Genomic DNA, 16615 nt, shown 5'->3' with positions numbered 1-16615 from the left:
GTGCCCAAATTTATGCACCTGCCTGATTTTGTTTGAACAATTATTGCACACTTTCTGTAAATCCAATAAACTCCATTTCACTTCTCAAATATCACTGTGTGTGTCTCCTATATGATATATTTAACTGACATTTTTTATCATAACAACCAACGATTTATACAGGAAAATAATGACTATTAACAAGGTTGCCCAAACTTTTGCATCCCACTTTATATATACATATATCTATCTATCTATATATATCTATATATATATATATATATATATATATATATATATATATATATATATATATATATATATATATATAATATATGACAACAACACTCATATCAATGACAAAACAATTACATTAACTATCATGTTACATTATTTTTAAAATTTTTCTTTTTCTTTTTCATAACTTCTTTGTGCGGGTATTCTGGTAGTCTATACTAATAAAAGTCAAAGCCCTCACTGACTGACTGACTCATCACTAATTCTCCAACTTCCCATGTATGTAGAAGGCTGAAATCTAGTAGGCTCATTCCTTACAGCTTACTTACAAAAGTTAAGCAGGTTTCATTTCGAAATTCTACACGTAACGGTCATAACGGTCTACAACATCCGCCATGTTGAACTTTCTTATTTATGGCCTCATCTTCACGAAATTTGGTAGGCGGCTTCACTGCGCTAACCGAAACCAATGTACATACTTATTTCGATTGTATGACACCACTGTCGGCCGCCATATTGAACTTTCCCACGTTACTAATTCTCCAACTTCCCGTGTAGTTAGAAGGCTGACCCCACCTTCACGAAATTTGGTAGGCGGCTTCCCTGCGCTAACCGAAACCGATGTACATACTTATTTCGGTGGTATGATGCCACTGTCGGCTGCCATATTGAACTTTTCAACTTTTCTTTGTTACTTATGGGCCCATCTTCAAGAAATTTGGGACGCGGGTTCCTAACGCTAACCGAATCCTACTTACGTGCATATATACATCCGTAGCCTGCAGCTCGGTCAATGTGTGAGGCGGCGTTGGGTCCCCCATCTCAGCGCTTCCCACGTTGTTGGCAGCCTGCCTATATAAGGCCGGCTGTCGCTCTGGTCTCTACATTCCCTTCCTTGCTTCGCCACGGGATTCACGTCTCCCTGCTGATAACTACAGCATTTTTATTTAATCCACGCCTTCTCCGCTGTTTTATTGTTTGTTTATTACGATTATTGTTATTGTGTAGGTATTTTAGGTATTCCTTCATCCTCCAGGTACTGCCTGCATACTCTTGCCACATGAGGCCGGGCATTGTCGTGCATTAGGAGGAAACCAGGACCTACTGCACCAGCATAGGGTCTGACAATGGGTCCAAGGATTGACGAATGATGTTACAGACAATATAACATTCTCCATGGCTTCTGCAGACCCTTCAACGTCTGTCACATGTGCTCAGGGTGAACCAGCTCTCATCTGTGAAAAACACAGGGTGCCATTGATGGACCTGACAATTCTGATATTCTATGGTAAATGCCGATCGAGCTCTACTGTGCTGGGTTGTGAGCACAGGGCCCACTAGAGGACGTTGGGCCCTCAGACCACCCTCAAGAAGTCTGTTTCTGATTGTTTGGTCAGAAACATTCACACCAGTGGCCTGCTGGAGGTCATTTTGTAGAGCTATGAAAATGCTCATCCTGTTTGTCCTTGTCCAAAGGAGCAGATACCAGTCCTGCTGATGGGTTAAGGACCTTCTATGGTCCTGTCCAGCTCTCCTAGACTAACTGCCTGTCTCCTGGAATCTCCTCCATGCCCTTGAGACAGTGCTGGGAGACACTGCAAACCTTCTGACAATGACACACATTGATGTGCCATCCTGGAGAAGTTGGATTTCCTGTGCAACCTCTGTAGGGTCCAGGTTTCCCCTTATGCTACCAGTAGTTACACTGACCATAGCGAAATGCAAAACTAGTGAAAAAAACAGTCAGAAAAGATGAGGAGGGAAAAATGTCAGTGGCTTCCACCTGTTAAACCATTCCTGTTTTGGGGATCATCTCATTGTTGCCCCTCTAGTGCACCTGTTGTTAAATTCATTAACAGCAAAGCAGCTGAAACTGATTAACAACCCCCTGTGCTACTTAACTGACCAAATCAATATCCCAGAAGTTTCATTGACTTGATGCTATACTCTGATTAAAAAGTGTTCCTTTAATTTTTTGAGCAGTATATTATATACTCACCAAAAGGATTATTAGGAACACCTGTTCAATTTCTCATTAATGCAATTATCTAATCAACCAATCACATGGCAGTTGCTTCAATGCATTTAGGGGTGTGGTCCTCGTCAAGACAGTCTCCTGAACTCCAAACTGAATGTCAGAATGGGAAAAAAAGGTGATTTAAGCAATTTTGAGCGTGGCATGGTTGTTGGTGCCAGATGGGCCAGTCTGAGTATTTCACAATCTGCTCAGTTACTGGGATTTTCACGCACAACCATTTCTAGGGTTTACAAAGAATGGTGTGAAAAGGGAAAAACATCCAGTATGCGGCAGTCCTGTGGGCGAAAATGCCTTGTTGATGCTAGAGGTCAGAGGAAAATGGGATGACTGGTTCAAGCTGATAGAAGAGCAACTTTGACTGAAATAACCACTCGTTACAACCGAGGTATGCAGCAAAGCATTTGTGAAGCCACAACACGCACAACCTTGAGGCGGATGGGCTACAACAGCAGAAGACCCCACCGGGTACCACTCATCCCCACTACAAATAGGAAAAAGAGGCTACAATTTGCACGAGCTCACCAAAATTGGACAGTTGAAGACTGGAAAAATGTTGCCTGGTCTGATAAGTCTCGATTTCTGTTGAGACATTCAAATGGTCAGAATTTGGCGTAAACAGAATGAGAACATGGATCCATCATGCCTTGTTACCACTGTGCAGGCTGGTGGTGGTGGTGTAATGGTGTGGGGGATGTTTTCTTGGCACACTTTAGGCCCCTTAGTGCCAATTGGGCATCGTTTAAATGCCACGGGCTACCTGAGCATTGTTTCTGACCATGTCCATCCCTTCATGACCACCATGTTCCCATCCTCTGATGGCTACTTCCAGCAGGATAATGCACCATGTCACAAAGCTCGAATCATTTCAAAATGGTTTCTTGAACATGATAATGAGTTCACTGTACTAAAATGGCCCCCACAGTCACCAGATCTCAACCCAATAGAGCATCTTTGGGATGTGGTGGAACGGGAGCTTCCTGCCCTGGATGTGCATCCCACAAATCTCCATCAACTGCAAGATGCTATCCTATCAATATGGGCCAACATTTCTAAAGAATGCTTTCAGCACCTTGTTGAATCAATGCCACGTAGAATTAAGGCAGTTCTGAAGGCGAAAGAGGGCCAATCACCGTAATAGTATGGTGTTCCTAATAATCCTTTAGGTGAGTGTATGTGTGTGTGTGTTTATATATATATATATATATATATATATATATATATATATATATATATACTGAAACCGATTATGACAGCAGCAATCCAAGCTGTGAGAAAACAGTAAAAAGGAGGAGTGTCAGACGTTGTACATTTTCTGATGCAGCTAGACGAAATCAACTTCCTGACCTGCCGCCAAATACACAAAACAGTTACTTTGACAATCATGTTGTTATTTTTAAACAGTTTCCTTTTCTTTTTCAAAACTTCTTTAACATACAACTTCGCTGCGAAGCGCAGTATGACAGCAATACTCCTCGCAGTGACAAAACAATTACATTGACAATCATGTTACGTTATTTTCAAAATGTTTCCTTTTCTTTTTCTTTACTTCTTTAACACACTACTTCTCCACTACAAAGCGCGGGTATTTTGCTATCATTGATATATGCTCTTTAGCTTTTCCTGCTAACTGCATGTTTCGTCAATTGTCTCTATTAACACAGTATATGTCATATTAATAGAATGTACCTCGTCCTTTGACCAATTTTTATTTTGTAATGCCCACGTCTTAAGCAAATAAGAAATCAAGTGGATTTTTCAAAAAGACCACCAGAAAATCCAAATTGTACTTTTGTATTGAGAAATGGAGCGAGATAGAGATGAAATGGAGCGACTTTTCTGTAGACAAGACAAGTAGCCAATTCATTTTCATCTGACCTCTGTGTTTTCCTGCTGCAGCTGTTAGTCTTGCCAGACCTCCTACATCACCCAGTCCGATATGCATAACTGGATGTATGTGAGGTCCCCTTCAACAATCCATGGCATTGAACTGCATGTACCGATTAGAAAACGAACAGCTGTTTGGAATGATGTGAACATTTGTGGAAGTGCTCTTAGCAATCGGAGAATTAATGCATGGCAAAGCAATTAGTGTTGTAATCTTTTCATCTACTCCTGCAATTGTATAAGAACACAAGATAAAGACTACCCCTTATTTGAATTGTAATGTAATTTTGCTCTCTAAGCACGCATAAATCTGTTTCTGAATTAATTCCATAATGGGGGGAAAGTGGAGCTTGCATGTAAGGCAGTTTTGCTTTTTCATTTTTTTTTTGTTTGTTTGTTAGATAAAAGCATGAGTCTAACACTTGTGTCCTACAATTATACTGCACCAATGAAAAGTATTTTCAGACACAACTACAGCTGTTCTTCTTTTTGACTTATGTTGAAGTGGTGCCGTAACATCCCTACTATTAGCCATTGTTATACGGCCTTCTGAAGTAATTTGTCTATATGCAGTCACACATGAGTGCAGTACCATCTTTCTCGGTACTACCAATACTGTAAAAACAACTGGCATTATTTTTTTGGACTCTTGGTACCAAGTTAGAACTGAAATATTGGTTCTTGTGACATCATTCATTATATATACAGTAGGTACTTCACACAGTTTATGATAACGATAACGGGTAATTCAAAATAGTGAGATTTGCAAGTTCATGCACCCTTCAAGTTGCATCACAGAAAATGTCAATAAGTAGGTCACTTAAGGGGCTCTAGCCTTCAAATCCAAAGTCTGAACTTAATAATTAAATGTTTCACTTATTTTTAAGTTGCACTGCTTTAAAAAAGTCAATAAGCAATACCCTATTTCCTAACTTTATTAGTTTGTATATAGCTATAGTCAGTCAGGAGGAAACCCACACAGACACAGGAAGAACATGCAAAGTTCACACAGGGAAGACCCGGGAAGTGATCCGTGCTGCCTCTAGCTGTAGTATGACTTGTAAAAGGTTACCTATATCAGTTTGTATCTTTTATACATTATACTTTATAAGAAATAATAAACTGACTTTGTTTTATTTTTAACAGAGTTCAAGGGACCCTCAGACTATTCTGAATGTACTCTATATTCTGAATGAATTGATATCTGCAAGTAAGTGAATGTTAAAATTAAATATAAATGGAAAACTTATTATTTGTAAACTAATGTGGTATGTAATTATGTAGTGTCATCTTTTATATTACATTGCATAAGTATCAAATGTTTGCCTTTGTCTTTATACCTAGCTTTGCTTCCTTGCAGTATTTGAGCTTTTCACACATAATGATTTTCAAGAAATGGGTAAATAAGCACAATGCCTTCACCTTCAGCTTTCAGTGACAGGTGTTAATGTCTGTTGCAGGTTCTGCAATGGAATATTTTGTTTGCTCTTTAACCCTTTTAGGGCCAATTATTTATTTATTTATTTATTTTGTTTCTTTTCTCCCAGGGCTAAATATTTTTCCAAAAACTAACTTTTAAAAAAAAAAAAAAATAACACAAAGCAATCAAATCAACCAAAAATATTTACTTTTGACAAATGTTACTGTCTTGCATGTTGTATGAGCCTGCATACTATGATTTCACATACATATCACATACATGGTACACAGCAAAGCCCTGCAAAGTATGATATTGCTCAAAGCAGCCAATGGCATGCATTGCCACATTGCACTGCTTAGAATACATGTTGCACTGATGCCTCCTTTTCAGTTGTCTGTTGCTGCACTTACTCAAATATGTTGTTAGTGTGCACTGTAGAGAGACAAGTCACTGGTTTGACATCGTGCCTTGACACTGCCACCAAGTTTTCCGCTCGTATGAAAACCATATTGTCACCTCTTTTCATCTTCAGTCTGTCTGGCTTCAACTGTGAAGGCCTCTGTCTCCTGTCACCCTTACTGTGCCACAAGCTCCAATTCCCCTGCTCTGTAGCTCCATGAACAATTCTGGGCATGTATAAAAATTGTCCAGATTTACACAACATGACCCAAATGTTCATAGCCCTGATACAGCTCTCTCTTTGAAAGAAATACTTCCCTGTATATGCAATTACTTTCAGGCAGAAACCAGTGTTTGCTTCTGCCGGTACAAAATCCTTTATGCCATACTTTGTGGACTTGTCTGGCATATATTGGCGGAAAAAAAGGTGTCCCTTGTATTTTATCATAGATTCATGCACAGACAAATCACTGCCAGGCTAATAAAATTGTTTATATGTTGGTTCCACAATGTCAAGCAGGGGCTCAACTTTATACATGGGGTTATATAGCCTGGATCACCCCTTGGGATTTGCTTCTGGTTATCACAGAAGTGAATAAAACTTTGCAGGAGCACGTACCTATCACGTGGCATAACCTATCCAAAGCCACCAGGGTACAAAGCACATTTGGACCAATGCTCACTGAAGTTATATCGCCAGTCTAGTCCCATCTCTACATATAATGCCACAAAGCCCTTCATCCTGTCTTTTGTTGTGGGTTTCCACTTTGAAAAAACAAGAATGTAATGTAAGCTCAGCCCGCGATTCAAAAAAATTGCTATGCATACCTATTTGTCTCGTCTGACAGTAGCTGAAAAACAGCATCAGAAAAGAGCAGCCTGAAGTAATCCAGCAGCTGGTAATCTGTTGTGTCCAACAGTAAACCATGCTGTCTTGTGAAGTCCAGTAAACAGTTTGGCTCCCATGGATCAATGTCTGGGTATTTCTCCCACATGAACCTTGCCGTAGGTGCGTTGGCTGCGCGAATGCACACAGCTGGCAGCCGATCAGCTAGGGCAGCATCGGCTGATGTCCGATCAGCTGATGCCAGTTCCTCACTCTCTTGCTCGATCTCCTGATCACCATTAACAAAATTAGATTCTGAAAAATCAGAGTCTGACTCGGCGATAATGCGTAAAACACCGTCTGCTGAGTATTTTCTTTTCTGCACTCGCATCGCTCCCGTGTGAGATGTCAGTGCCATCTTGCCTTTGTTTACATTTTGTAACTCACACACATTTAAAGATTAGATGGCGAGTCAGTGAGTCTAACATTCCTCCAAGCAGAGAGGGGGATGTCTGTGACGTAACAGTGTGTTTTGTCTCCATTAACAGCTGATTTTTGCCCTTTACCCCCGGATGTCGACTTTTGTCGATTTGCGCCCTCAACCCCTCCTGTCGAGAAAACTCGACATCTGCCCTAAAAGAGTTAAGTATTTTCTTTTCATAGCTTTTCTTGAGATTTTTTTTAGATTTTATTTCTGTTATTCATTTGTATTTGTTTTTTTATTAGTTTGATATTTTATTGTTCACACTGGTATAAAAAAAAAAAAAAAGCAAAAATTATATATTTCCTGAGATTTGGATTTATTCATTGGAGTCAGGTCTTTGCTCATACTAGGCTATCTCATCCATCAGCCAATCTCTCCTTTTATAGATTCCCGTGTATTCTGCTGTGACTGTTATTTTTTGAATAAGTTCTTGTGGGAACTTGTAAATGGATTTTAGCTATCTATTCATATACTTTTTTTTCGCATGGAATCGGATTCTAATGTTTGTCTTGCAAGCAGTTGTTATGAAAAAGTTATAAATTTTCAGCATCTAGGTCTGACGACTATGTGTTTTATAGGGGCTACTACGGGTCACCTCACCCATTTCAATGGCAAACTTTCCCACAGCCACCTGGAAGTGTGTGATGCAGCTGATTTGACTGTATAAAGGATGGCACATGCATTACCAACTCAGCCAAGTTTAGGATTTAAAAAAAAAAAAACCTATAGTGTTCAGAGTGTCATTTTTGAAATTCAAACTCCTTCAGGCTTACAGACATCTTTTTGGTATAAAGGTGTTTTAATTTTGTTTGTTTGTTCTATTTTTGATGACATATCAGTTTGATTTTTTGGTTTTGACACTGGCTTTTCTTCCTCACTCCATTTATGCCCTTACTTCATTAGTTATTTAAGTAAACAACCACCACACACTGTCATATCATTCTAATTTAGATTTATCAGTTAACCTCAACTGTGGATTTTTGGGATGTTAGAAAAATAATTACCAGAGAAAATCTCTGTAGGCTCAAGGTAAATGTGCAAAATATACATTGAAAGTAATGTTGCTAGGGATCCAATCCAGTTTTCTTGTGTTTTAGGCTAGGCAATCCACCTTCTTTTATGACCATTCAAAAGCACTTTTTTTCTCAATCATTCTGAATTAAACATACATGCTTTATTTATTTCATGTCATTTCTGTTCTTTTTTTTTGCTTCAGCTGCAACTCATGTTGCACTCATTTTAAGAATTCTTCACTAAAAAGCAAATTTAAAGTTTGTTTTTGTGTCTGTGTGTGTGTATACTGAAACACTACACTACATCTGGTTTCAATGATTTTATTTTGCAGATTTTAATGTTTGCTTTTATTCCTCAATACTTCCTAAAATGTAAAGTTAATGCATAATTATTTTTTGTCAGAAAAGTTAGCCATGTTATTGCAAGTTTTTTGAAATGGAAGGTGCAAATATTAACTCAGTATCTGTTGTAATATATTAAAATGTCCAGAAGATGGTGGTGGTGTTTACTCATCCTATTCCTTTTATACTAAAGTGCTGCATTACATTTGGTTCCTTTTTTGTACTAAAAAACTAAGCAGACAAGATTTATAAATCTATCAATTTTACTATAACTAAGAAAGATCCCTTAGATTTGACTATATATAGAGTATAGAGTATGGAAGAGAGTATATGAATACAGGTGCAGTGGTTTTGGCAGGCATTGACAATTGCAAGAACTCACAGGTGCTGTCATAAAGCAAAAGAAGAGGCCACATAAGTCCATGCATTTAACTAGAATAAGAACATTTTAATAAAAAAAATAAAACAGAAATTTTACTTAATCTGTTCATTATTTCCACATTTATTACATTAATACATTACACCAAGTTCCGTCCTTGAGAACTTCTGTGGCTATGGGGTTTTATTCTAGCCAGTTTTGCAATCAATACAATATTCTTACTTTTAATTGATGTCATTATTATATCCTTTTTATTGTCTTCTTCCAAGGCTATTTCTAAAATATTTTAATTTTGTCTCACTTTTACATGCTTAATTTCATTTTTAATTCACCCTTTTCCAGATACATATTCATATTGACAACACTGATTGCTATAAAAGTTTAAACTAAGTGAAAATGGCAAAAGAAACATAAACAATTAAAGTTATAGTCAAGTATACAATGTATGTGGATTTCTTAAAAATACAGCCTTGGAGGTACTTCATTGCTGAACTTAACAAACACTGCCTTAAAAGACTTAAACCCCAAACTTCAAAAGATAAAGTGCATAAACTAAGTAATTTATGTTTTTTTCTCTATAGTGAATACATAATCATGTTTTTAGGATTAAAAACTAGCTTATATAAAGTCACACATCTGTTAAGAATTATTTGATTAACTGTATTAATATTTATTCAAATGACACAAAGTATAGGTGTCTTTCCCAGTTAAATCATACTCTCAATCTATAAAAGCTTGTTGCAATTTTTCACAGTGTGCCACAAGTAGTGTATGTGCTTATATATAATATATACAGTAAATGATGAGATTTTGCAGTTGTGAAATATGAAACTCACTAAAATAAGGTTTTTTGTTTTGTGGTGTGGTAAGTAAGGAATATTGCTCTGTAAAGATTATTCCCCAGCCAAAACTGCTGTCTACTTCCTCTGCCACCCTCAGAATCCACTCCAGTCTTTTATGGCTCCTGCCATGTGGCTCTGTGTTCTTATTTACATTATGCATTACTGGCATTCAAATTAACAGTTCTATCTCACACTGCACATTTAGGGTCAGAGGTAGCACCATCTGTGCACACTGTAAACCAGATGGCCCAGTGATGGTCATATTCCTAGGCCAATGGATTTAAGCAGCTAAGAAGCACCTCTATAGTGCTTTTAAGCATGTTCCGTCTAGCTGCAAACCCTTTCCACACTTTGCACCAGAATAAATTTGGCTATGGTTTTGCCCAAGGAAAAAAGGTTAAAGATGAAATATGTAAAAATGTGTGATAATGGCACAAGTTTTGTTGGAATGTTTTTGCAAAGCAAAACTAAGTTTCACTGCAAGTTCAGTTTTATGCAGATCATTTTGCTGATCACTAGATTAAGTTATAGTAAATACAGGGGGGACCATACGAATATAAACAAAAACGCCATTATGAACAATGCTGCACATCATCTCTCTAACATTACTTTTATCCCACAAAATATTCAGTAGAAGCATGTCAAGAATTGTTTCTGGGGATCCTTTATATCAATTGCTATATAACTGTATTCACTGAGACTGTCAGAAGTTTTCTGTTTTTTTTAGTCGTTCTGGTATATATTTGAGAGGGGTTTGTTGTATATCATAATAATTGTATTTATTTATTGAGCTTTTGTTTAAAAAAAAAGCACCATATTTCCTCTCTTGACACAAATAAGCTCATGTCTATGAAGAATTCAGTTCTCTTATCTTTAACTGATGGAAAATAATAGTCATAATTGACTGAACTTGTTTGTGGTTTGCTTGGAACATAAACACATTGCCTTTGTTAAAATAGAAAATAATTATGAAACAGACATATTATAAATTGTGTAGTAGTTTGAAAATATAAGAATATTACAGAAAGTTTTAACATTATTTTGTAGATTTTGATTAACTTCCATTTGCTTGCCGTTCTGTCACTCATGCATGCCAAAGCTGTAAGCAATTTTTACATTAACTTTTAAATTAGCATAATATATATTTTATTGTTAAAATATGATTTTTTATGGTGATTTTGTAATGATTTTGATTTCATTGCATACATTTTTTTGATGTCTATGGTATGGCTAGTGGGTCTTTGTTCAAAACAGTTATATGAAGGTTGTTTTATTTTAGGTACTTAGCTAGCAGCAGGTTCCATATACATATAATAAGGTTGTATTTGAGGCAGCTGGTTAAACAAAATGAACAAGCAGTATTTGCAAAATAAGATAATGGAGTGGAGAGGGATATTAAAACAGGAAGATAATGCCTCCAGGGGACAAAAAAAAATCATAAATTGTTTTATGGCAAACATATGCAACTACTTTACCAGGTCTAGTTTGTATGCTGTTGTAGTTAATGTATAGCTTTGTAGGAAATGCTTGCTGTACACTGTTTTGAATGAATGTAAGTAGCATTTCAGTTACTTGTAGCTAAATTAAATCTGTGACTTTTTAAATATTTGTAAACAAAGGACACACAATTTTGTTTTTGTAGCTGGTGGACGAAGAGTTGGAGTGCTGATATCAAAAGGTGGAACTCAGATTATTTTGCAGCTGTTACTTAGCGCTAGTAAAGAATCGCCACCTAGTGAGGAGCTCATGGTTCAGCTTCATTCAATTCTAGCAAAGGCTGGACCAAAAGGTAATGTATACTTAACATTATAGCTCTGAATTTAATTTCTTTATTTTCTTTATTATTTGATTTGATTGTTTTAAATAACCACAGTAAGAGCAAAGCAGTATATGTGAACAAAACTCTTATCACCTTAAGAGAGGGAGACTGAGGAAGTCACTTGGATAATTGATGAAACATATCGGGGGAAAAAAACTATGTCCAGATGAACAGAATCAACTGTCTAATGCTTAGGTTATAAATTCTAATTTTCTATACTGAAAAAGATGATATTCCCTACCTTACTTATTTACACAACACATAGTCTGTTATTATAAAATTATACTTGTGGAAAGCTTTGCTGTATTTATTTTTATTATGATCAGCAGTTAAAAAAAAAAATCACCTATCAAAAGTCAAGGTTTAAGTTGAATGGTGTAATATTTACAGAACTCTTTTGCTATTGCAAAATCTGTTTTTCTGCAAGGCAGATAATTTCTGTGTTTATTGAATCATGAATATTAATGATTGCGTATTCTCCAGTACTGGTTAAACAAAGTTTTTTTGCACAGTCTGCTATGAGTAAATTTTTAATTTTAAAATGAAATGATTTTACTGTTTCTTGATTTGTGTGCAAGAAAAGGTATTTTTGTGTGTTTAATATTATTTTTATATTATAAACTGGTTTCATAGCAGTTTGTTTAAACTTTTTTTGAAGAAAATTTTTTAACAAGATGTTCTGAATTATATTTAATGTGGACCACAAAAATAAAAAGTGTTTAATCATGTAATAAAACATACTGACACCACATCCATTCATCTCCTCAGCTAAAACTGAAGATTAAGCGTTTTTGAGAATTTTGTGTTTGCTAGTAAAACTATCGTCGTATGTAGACTAGATGTTTCAGTACCACCAGTGACTAATGTAAGATTTAGCAGTGTGAAATGAATGCAGAGTTAAGTGTTAGACTCTTCTCCCCCCCACCCTTCAGCATTACTTAATATTTAAGTCACATAGTTAGTCATTTCTTTTTTTCTTTCTTTTTATTTTTAAGACAAAAAATTTGCTATCAAAGCCAGAATTAGTGGAGCCCTAAATATAACTTTAAATTTGGTGAAACAAAATCTTCAGAACTCAAAGCTAATTTTACCATGCCTTCAGGTTCTTCGTGTGTATTCTGGAAACTGTAAGTATTTTTTTTTTTGTAGTTTATACTTAATGACTTAATTGTTAAATCTTCTTCGATGTCTGGACTTGCCATTTAGAATTTCTTTCCTTTTAATTAATTAATTAATCATTCATTAATTATTTTATTTATTTGTATTTATGTTTTAGTCAATGCGTAGTAGAGATGTTTCAGAAGGAATCTTTGCATATATACTTTGTATAAATTATCATGGCATTTTAAAACATGTGGTGAAAGATGGGGTAAAAATAACAATATTTTTAATATGGGAAAAAATATAGTACTTTTTCTCCACCACTGTCTGTTTCATCAAATACTAAGATGACCTCTAAATTTGTACACAAACTATTTAATAAAGGTCACTCTTTTCCTTGCACGTACTATAGCTCATCTTCCAAGCTTTTCTATTATGAGAAAAACCTCAAGACAAGCTGGAAGAGAAAATACATAGAGTAAGAAATTCAAAAATAATTAGCTTAAAATCTTTATATTTAATTGCATACTAGGTTTTCCAGGACAACATTTAATAAATAATATCAAGAACACAATTTGAAATGATTTTGTCATGAAAATAATTATTTCCATGTAACTCATTGTTTTCTTTTTTGTTTTAATTTAATTATAGCTGTAAATGCTGTATCATTAGGAAAGAATGGAGCTGTGGAGCTTATGTTTAAAATAATTGGACCTTTCAGCAAACGGAATACAAGCTTAATGAAGTATGTACATCTGTTTTAGAAGATAAGAAAATATTTTATTCAAGAATATCTTAAGCATGAATCTACAGAGCCATTTCTTATATTAATTGGAAAAAGTATTATAATATACAAACTGTATGTTTCCAGGATAATATGTATAAAATATTGTAATTTAAAAATGGATACTCATTTAATGTTTACTCCATATTTTTAACCAGAAGCAATCACCAGATTATCTTACTATTACTTAAAACAGACAGGTTTGATGGATTTGTTTCATCACATTGAAATTTCCAGAATATGCTTTATAAGCTGTTTTAACCAAAACAGACAAGATTAATATCAGTTATTTTTGTTATAGTAGAAATGCTCAGTCCTGGTATTAGTATAGCAATAAGAGCAGGCTTTTCTTGACATGCTGTTCTTAACTGGTTTTCTATTTCAGATATGTATTCTGCTACTCTTAATTCTTTCAGAGCAGAGCTTTTGCAAGGGGTTAATTCGGATTTCATTAAAGTTATTTCCTATGTTGCTTACTGTTATTTTGCTTTGTATGTCTGTCTGTGTGTCTATCTATCTATCTATCTAGCTATACTCTTTGTTCAATGTTAATATTAGATTAGTGTTATTACACTTTAAAATTTCAGTTTTTGTCTTTAAAAATGTCTCTATTTTCTTTTTTTATCATCCCTTTTTTATATGTCTTGTTCAAATATTTATGCTAAGATTTAGATATTTAACAACTCATTTGAAGGTACAGGTCTCAAGTTATAAATTGTAGCAAATTCCTAATTTTGCATTAATTTATTTATGTGACACTTTCCAGAGCAAATATATGCATTGTGCATTTGTTTCCTTATATGTCATGTTTTCTGATCTTTCATCAGGAACACTAGCAAGTCTAACAGCCTTAACTCCTGATAACTGCATTTTAATATATAGTGCAAGAGTTGTGCAAAGCAACAACATTTACTTTTGTTGCTTTGTTTGAGTAGGTTATATAGGGAATTGTACTTTGTAAAGTATTTTTGAATGCAAACACTTTCCACTCTTTATTTAGTAACAGTTCTCTTTTGTTACAATTTTAGAGTGGGCTATTAAAATTGCTTGCTTTTGTTTAAAATGCGGAGTTTTCAATGAGCAATTAATTTTATTATGTATAATCATGCGAAAAAGAATGTACACCCTCTTTCAATCCCAAGGTTTTACTTATCGGGACATAATACAAAAAATCATGGTCTTAAAATTAGATATATACAACCTCAGAGGAAAAAGAACACACAACATATTACATCATGTCATTATTTGTTTAACAAAATTTAAGCCAAAATCAGAAGGCAGTGTGTGAAAACTTACGTGCACCCTTACAGCTCCTATGGGAACTGGCAGCCAGATGTTACTAATCAAATGCTCTTGATTAACTGATCATCAGCAAGCGTGATGACCTCTATAAAAGCAGAAGTTTTGGCAGTTTGCTGGTCTGGAGCATTTAGGTGTGTGTTATGACAATGCCAAGGAGAGAAGAGATCAGCAATGATCTTAAAGAAGCAATTGTTGCTGCCCATTAGTCCGGAAAAGGTTATAAGGCTATTTCCAAACATTTTGAAGTCCATTATTCTATAGTGAGAAAGATTATTAATAAGTGGAAAACATTCAAGACAGTTGCCACTGTTTCCAGGAGTGGACATCCCAGCAAATTCACCTCAATTTCAGACCATGCACATCTGAAACAGGCCTCAGCAAGTTAAATGTTAAAGTTCATGACCATACAATTAGAAAAAGACTGAACAAGTATGGCTCGTTTGGAAGGGTTGCCAGGAGAGAGCCTCTTCTCTCTAAAAAGAACATGACACCATGGCTTATTTTTTTGCAAAGTTGCATTTGAACAAATCACAAGACCTCTGGAACAATGTTCTTTGGATAGACAAGACCAAAATGGAGATTTTGGCCATAATTCACAGTGCCACATTTGGCAAAAACCAAACACAGCATACTGTATCAGCACAAACACCTCATACCAGCTGTCAAGTATGGTTGTGGAGGGGTGATGGTTTGAGCTTGTTTTGCAGCCACAGAACGTGGGCACTTTTCAGTCATGGAGTCGATCATGAACTCCTGTATATGCCAAAGCATTCTAAGGTCAAATGTAAGACTAAGCTTGTCCAAAATTGGGTCATGCAACAGGACACTAATCCCAGGCACACCACCAAATTTACAACAGAATGGCTGAAAGGTCTTGCAATGTGGTGGGAACTCGAGCGAGCTGTGCATAAACTAATGCACAGGTGTTTTAAACTGGGACCACGCCAAAGGAGCACAGCCACCTCTTAAACTAGTGGATGTATTATTCTGGATATAATGTTGCCCCCATGTTCATATATTATGATTTTCAGCCCAATTGGGATAAGAACTGATAATTGTCACTGTGGGGTTGCACCTCTATCCATATTGTCCTTCCATTACAGGCTCCCAGTCGGGCAAGTACTTGCCTTCCATCCCAGTCAGGATGCAAGTCCATCCGTTATGACTTTCACACATTATATGCTTTTGAATGACCCAGTGTTTTGCCCAACATCTGTTAAAGACCCCACCTTAAATCTTGTTTGCCACAACCTTCTTTTCTGCATGTGGAGATTACGTGTCCGATGAATAAGGTGGTGGAAAACTCTAGGAATAGCAGCAGCACAGCATTTAAAGTATAGACTTGACATCAAAGGTAAAACTTGGCAGAGCCTTTTAATCACAATTACATAAGCAGCTTCATTAGGCAGTGTAAACTCTACTTCCAAAAACTGTGGAGTTACATATTTCTCAAAACTTACTAAAATACATGGAAGTGGATTTTTTTAAACTAGTAGTTAGGGGTGGGTGATATGGCCACATTAAACACTAAATAGAGAGAAATGCAGGAAATACAAAGCTTTTTATTAAAATAACAGACAATAAATCACATTAAACTACAAAAATACAATCACTACTATAAAGCCCTGAATAAACAACATTTTCTGTTACAATACAAATCATCCTGAGCACCTGGACAGAGCGGTAAATAAGGATAAGAATGTAAGAATTTTTTCCCATGTGTCTGTGCAGATGCTTCACACTTTCTCCTTCCAACAAGAAGAAAG

The 16615-nt window shown here is 35.8% G+C and overlaps 1 protein-coding gene across 5 annotated transcripts in view; it reads left to right on the top strand.

The window, feature by feature from the left end:
- The window catches only part of agtpbp1 (ATP/GTP binding carboxypeptidase 1), a 287469-nt gene that overhangs the window by 126025 nt on the left and 144829 nt on the right, over window positions 1–16615 (top strand). For all 5 annotated transcript variants that reach the window (XR_005633318.1, XR_005633317.1, XM_039750596.1 and 2 more), the window contains exons 5-8: window positions 5285–5348; window positions 11486–11632; window positions 12658–12789; window positions 13415–13508. Coding sequence is in view for 3 of the 5 variants with exons in the window: in XM_039750596.1 (XP_039606530.1) it covers window positions 5285–5348; window positions 11486–11632; window positions 12658–12789; window positions 13415–13508 (437 nt within the window). In the remaining 2 variants the exon portion in view is untranslated. The remainder of the gene's footprint in view (window positions 1–5284; window positions 5349–11485; window positions 11633–12657; window positions 12790–13414; window positions 13509–16615) is intronic.

The sequence above is a fragment of the Polypterus senegalus genome, chromosome 4, assembly GCF_016835505.1.
Source record: "Polypterus senegalus isolate Bchr_013 chromosome 4, ASM1683550v1, whole genome shotgun sequence".
In the NCBI taxonomy this organism is placed as follows: domain Eukaryota; kingdom Metazoa; phylum Chordata; class Cladistia; order Polypteriformes; family Polypteridae; genus Polypterus; species Polypterus senegalus.
This window is presented reverse-complemented; position numbering and strand designations above follow the sequence as displayed.